A 5,647-nucleotide genomic window follows, 5' to 3' on the forward strand; every position below is an offset into this window, starting at 1 on the left:
TGAAATGAGCCTTGTTGGAGAACTAACCTATTTTCTTGGCCTGCAAGTCAAGCAGATGGAAGATTCTATCTTTCTATCTCAAAGTAAATATGCCAAAAATATTGTTAAGAAGTTTGGCATGGAGAATGCAAGCCACAAGAGGACACCTGCTCCTACTCATCTGAAAGTGTCTAAAGATGAAAATGGTGTCACTGTGGATCAAAGTCTCTACAGAAGCATGATAGGGAGTCTGCTATATCTCACAACAAGTAAACCTGGCATTGCTTTTGCTGTAGGTGTATGTGCTAGATATCAAGCTGAACCAAAGGTGAGCCACATAAAGCAAGTGAAAAGGATCCTGAAATATGTCAATAACACTAGTGACTATGGGATGCTATACACTCATGGATTTGAATATGTGTTGTCTGGATATTGTGATGTTGATTGGGCTGGAAGTGTTGATGATAGGAAAAGCACATCAGGAGGATGCTTCTTCTTGGGGAACAATTTAATATCATGGTTTAGTAAGAAGAAAAATTGTGTGTCTCTGTCTACTGTTGAAGCTGAATACATAGTAGTTGGAAGTAGTTGTTCTCAACTGGTGTGGATGAAACAAATGCTGACTGAATACAATGTCACGCTAGATGTCATGACATTGTACTGTGACAACCTGAGTGCTATAAACATTTCTAAGAATCCTATTCAGCACAACAGGACAAAACATATTGATATCCGTCACCATTTTATTAGAGAACTCGTGGAGGATAAGATTGTAGCCTTAGAGCATGTGGCTACTGAGATGCAGTTAGCTGATATTTTTACAAAGGCATTGGATGCGAATCAGTTTGAAGTCCTGAGAGGAAAATTAGGGCTTTGCATTTATGAAGACTTGTAGCAATTAATATGGAGTGGGAAAAGTAAGCAAAGTAGTGTCTATGTGGCTAAAATAAAGCGCCCCCATTATGGTAAATCATTACCTAGTTTTGGAAATACCATCTATTACGTTTTCACACGCTACCCCCACAACCTCACTACCTACTCCAACTCTTCCATCTTCCTGCTCCTTCCTCACACTCCTCTACTAGGGCAATAACATTTTTTCCACAAAAACTTCAAGATGTCAGAACATCAAACTACTCCTGCTTCAAAAACTACTAAGTCTACTCACATGGTTAGCGCTCCTTCCATGGACATTCACGATGATGAGATTCTGGATGTGGTTCCTCTATCAGTTATTCCCTGCGAGGCCCTTGATTTAAACCATCCCATGGATGCCTCATCTTCTGCATGCCCTAATCAAGGTAACATCTCTAGTATCCCTTCTGTCTCAACTCATGCCACTAACTCTAAGGAAGATATACACCACACTAATCGTGTCATAAGAAACCTAGTCACTAGAATCCTTAATGAATGACATTCTGTGAAGGGAGTCTCTACTCCTCTGTCTAAAATGTACCCCTCTCCTGAGGTTTAACAACATAGTGAGAAGAATGACGATTCCTCCAGTTCTGAGAAGGACATGACTGCTGAAGGTTTGTGCTCCCTAGGGCAAACTGTGCCTGGTAAAGGAAAATCTGTGGCATCTAAAATTGCCAATGCTTCCCACTCTGAGAAGCATGATGATGCAAACGATGTGATTGACCTAGATGATAATAGGTCTGATGATCAAGAGGATATTTTACTTCATTACCTAAAGCCAAGTGTGGCTAAACGTATGAAGACTCGAAAAGGAAGATCTGTGGCTGAACTTATGTCAGCTAGAAAAACTAAGAAGACTGTTGGTATTGGTCCCTCCAAATCTTGGAGCAAGGTTGAAGTGAAGAAGAGGAAGGTTAGAGAAGATTATGAGTCTGAAGAGGATGTTGAGGAAGATGTCCCTGACATCTCCCCTGTGAAGAAAACCACTATGAGGAAGTCCCCTAGTAAAGTTGATGTTGTGCATTTGGATAATATCTCTTTCCATCTTGAGGACGGAGCTGCCAAATGGAATTTTGTGATTCAAAGAAGGGTGGTTGTGGAAAGGGAGTTAGGAAAGGATGTTGTTAAAGTCAAGGAGGTCATGGACCTGATAAAGGCTGCTGGGTTGTTAAAGACTGTGGTTGGGTTCTCTCAGTGCTATGAGGGTTTAGTTAAGGAATTCATTGTCAACATTCCTGAGGATATTGCTGATAAGAACAACAAGGAATTTTGCAAAGTGTTTGTGAGAGGTAAGTGTATCACATTCTCTCCCACTGTTATTAACAATTTTATGGGAAGAAGAGTTGAGGGTGCAAGTGAATTGGAAGCTACAAACAATGAGGTCTGTAGAGAAATTACAACAAGGCAGGTGAAAGGGTGGCCTATTAAAAAGCATCTTTGTGCTGGGAAGTTGACTGTCAAGTATGCTATATTGCATAAAATAGGAGCTGCAAATTGGGTGCCTACCAACCATATTTACACAATTGCTAATACCCTTGGAAGGTTTATTTTTGCTGTTGGAACCAAAATGAATTTTGACTATGGTAGATTTATGTTTGAACAAATCATCAAGCATGCATCTACTAATGCAGTTAAGCTGCCTATTGCCTTTCCCTCTATGATTTGTGAGATTATCCTGAATCAACACCCTGGTATTCTGAGTTCTAATGACTTACCAAGTAGAAGAAAACCTGCTCTGTCTGTGCACTATAAACTGTTTGAAGGCAGTCATGTCGAAGATATTGTCATGACATCTGCCATGAAAAAGCCAGCCTCAAAAGTTGGAACTGTTGTTGAGCTGAAGGAGACTTGTAAAGAGTTGGGTGAAGGGATAAGGGTAGCAACAACTAGGAAACAATCGTTGGAAGCATTGATTGCAAGCTTGGAGCAAGCTAAAGATGAAAATATTGAACATGCTAAGGAAGTTGAAGCCCACACCTCTAGTGAGAGGTCTGCAACTAATGATGAGACAAGTGGCAATTCTGTTTCTAGTGCTGATGAAGCTCCAAGCTCAAGCTCCTCTGATTAGCTCCTTTGACTTTGGTCCCGAGTGATGTGATGGTGTTCATTGATGTGACGGTTTTTATTGATGTGATGGATTTTCTTGATTTTGGAAATTATGTTTTGCTGTTTTGTTGGTTTTTATCTCAGCTTGCTTACTGCTGATTATGTACTTGGTTTGGTAACCCCTTAACTTTTGACATTTTGGTTTATGACTGAATAGACATTTATTTTGTCTCTTTGGTCTCTTTTGGCTAAAAAAGGGGGAGAAGTAGCTATAGCTATAGGTGATGTTTGATATTATGTTTGATACAAAGAGGGAGAAGTGTTTTGTCTGTGTGAAGCAGATTGGTGCTTGGTGTGGACTAGCTAAAGGGGGAGGTGGTGTGCTCTGAGCACAAGCGCATGTGTGGTTACTAGTTGCTATTTTTGCTAGTAATGTGTGTATGTTTACTTCTGTTGCTGAACTGATACTTTAATCGAATTCTTGTGAACATATGATCTAATGTATGTTTTAGCCAAAATTTGCCAAAGGGGGAGTTTGTTGGTTCTTTGTGTTGGCATCAATTTTGGTAAAACTTAGTGTTATCACAAGATGTCATGCGTGTTGTCTTGACATGTGATATCAGCTTCCTGCAAGTTGTTTAAATATGGTTGTGCAGGATTTAGCTAAGATGTCATACCCGATGTTAAGACATGTGTATACAGAACATTCAGTCTGAATGTTATGTATTTTGGTATTGCGCTTTTCATGCAAATCTTTGTGTGCTTATGTGGAGATTGCATGCGCTATTCAAGGAGTAATTATATTTAAAACCAGAATGTTCTATTTTACAAAAAGGAATGATTAGCTGATGTATCTTAGGAGATACACAAGTAAAATAGAATTAGGGTTTCATGCTGCCCAGGCCCATACAAAAAGCTTCTATTTAAAGGCCATGTAAAATCTATTTTAGACACACAAGAAACGAACGATAAAGTGAGAGAGTTTTAGGGTTTTAGTCTTGTGTGAGCTTGTGTATTGTGAGCCATTCATTCATCTTATTGATGTATGAATTGGACTGACTTTTGTGTTGTAATTTGTCCACTCTAAGCTTTGAAGTACGAGTGTATTTGTTTACTTGGTTAAAGCTTTTAAGCAAGATCAAGTATGTGTCCTTGAAGTGTGTCTTCTTTCTTTTTGTATTTGTTATTATATCACTGCTGTGATTGAGGGGGAGTGAGTAGGGTCTCATATCTAAGAGTTCTTAGATAGAAGTCACACAGGTAGAGACTAGGTGAAAAGAATGTAACTTGAAGTTGTTTATTGAGAGTCTTTGAACTAATTATGTTTAGTGGATTTCCTTCCTGGCTTGGTAGCCCTCAGACGTAGGTGAGTTTACACCGAACTGGGTTAACAATTGCTTATGTCGCTTGTTCAATTGTTTCTTTGTTTATATCATGTTTATATTTTATTTGTTGTTCAGATATTAGTATCGTGACATTACCTTCGACATCTCATATCTGATACCAGAATTTCAGGTAAGCCCTAAAATATGGATCATTATTGGTTCTCCCAAACATTTAGCGTGATCCCTATTCTTTCATCCCTGACAGCTCCCCATCAACTTTTCAGTAGCTGGATTTTGTTAGTTTCCCCAGCTGAGCTTGTATTTGGCCTCACTTGAGTTGTAGGCGCGTTATTCCAGCAGTTGGGTTATCTCCCATTTGATATGGTTCTGACCTAAAAATTCCCCGCAGAGTTGATAGCAGTTTCCTCAGCAGATCCTCTCCTTGTGCCTTCCCCGGCCAGGATTGAGCCTTCGAGATAATTGATCTTTTCTCCAGCAGTTGTTTCCCTCTTGTGTGGATTGGCCGAGAATTGTATCGATGCTTCAAATCAGTGACATTTGTATCCTTTGTGATCGCTTTGTCAGCATAATCATCATATATACATATACATATACATTCATAAATTTCATTATTTACATTATTACACTTTGATATTCATTATATCTTTGATCCTCTGCTTTGGTGATATCTTTTCCCCATGCAGATTTGTTGTGTTTGTCCTCCTTCAATTATAGAGTGTCAGCCCATTAAGCAGAAAGACTTTAACCTTTCTCCTTTCCCCACTGAGTTATTTCCTCGTGGATGACCATTATTTCAACTTCCTCCCCAGTTGATTATCTGGATGGAACCATTCCTCTTGAGTTATATCCTCATTGGGTTGAGTCTTTGATTGACCGTTTTCTTTCTAGATCTTACCTAGATAGATGCTTTTGGTCCCTTGAGGGTCTATTACCCAATAACTGGTAATATTCTTCTCAATTTGCAAGTATATTTACTTCTTCCCAATACCCGGCAAAAGTAACCTTTTCTCCCCAGCGGATTCGTTTTCCCGTTTCCCCAGGAAATATATCCTTGATATGTTCATCTTGACTAATGACGGATATTTTCTTCCCCTGCTTTGAGTCTATCCTTGATATGTTCATCTTAACCGGTGACGGATATTCTTTTTTTGGTATTCTATCCAGTAAAAAGGTAGTTGTAATCCCTACTTCTTCCCCATAGAGTTAATCCTTGATATGTTCATCCTAACCGGTGACGGGTTTCCTTCTCTTTGTGATCTTCTGCCCAATAATCGGTAGTTATAAATCCTGCTTTTTTCCCCTTTGTAGAGTTTATCCTTGATATGTTCATCTTAACCGATGACGGATGTTCTCTTTTT

The 5,647-nt window shown here is 39.2% G+C and overlaps 1 protein-coding gene across 1 annotated transcript; it reads left to right on the forward strand.

Annotated features, from left to right (window-relative positions):
• Positions 1-1,096: 1,096 nt before the first annotated feature.
• On the forward strand, positions 1,097-3,130 carry LOC127102510 (uncharacterized). The gene is made up of 3 exons (XM_051039875.1): positions 1,097-1,280; positions 1,527-2,439; positions 3,088-3,130. The coding sequence occupies exons 1-3, from the start codon at positions 1,097-1,099 to the stop codon at positions 3,128-3,130; spliced, it is 1,140 nt and encodes a 379-aa protein (XP_050895832.1).
• Positions 3,131-5,647: the final 2,517 nt, after the last annotated feature.

The sequence above is a fragment of the Lathyrus oleraceus genome, chromosome 7 (assembly GCF_024323335.1).
Source record: "Lathyrus oleraceus cultivar Zhongwan6 chromosome 7, CAAS_Psat_ZW6_1.0, whole genome shotgun sequence".
NCBI classification, from domain to species: domain Eukaryota; kingdom Viridiplantae; phylum Streptophyta; class Magnoliopsida; order Fabales; family Fabaceae; genus Lathyrus; species Lathyrus oleraceus.

Bases quoted from the DNA above. Each gene is read 5' to 3' on its own strand.
- LOC127102510 (XM_051039875.1), top strand. From the start codon at position 1,097: ATGTCAGAACATCAAACTACTCCTGCTTCAAAAACTACTAAGTCTACT. The intron at 1,281-1,526 runs GTAACATCTCTA...TGTGCTCCCTAG, and splicing joins TTCTGCATGCCCTAATCAAG to GGCAAACTGTGCCTGGTAAA. The intron at 2,440-3,087 runs GTTTATTTTTGC...TTTTTATCTCAG, and splicing joins ATTGCTAATACCCTTGGAAG to CTTGCTTACTGCTGATTATG.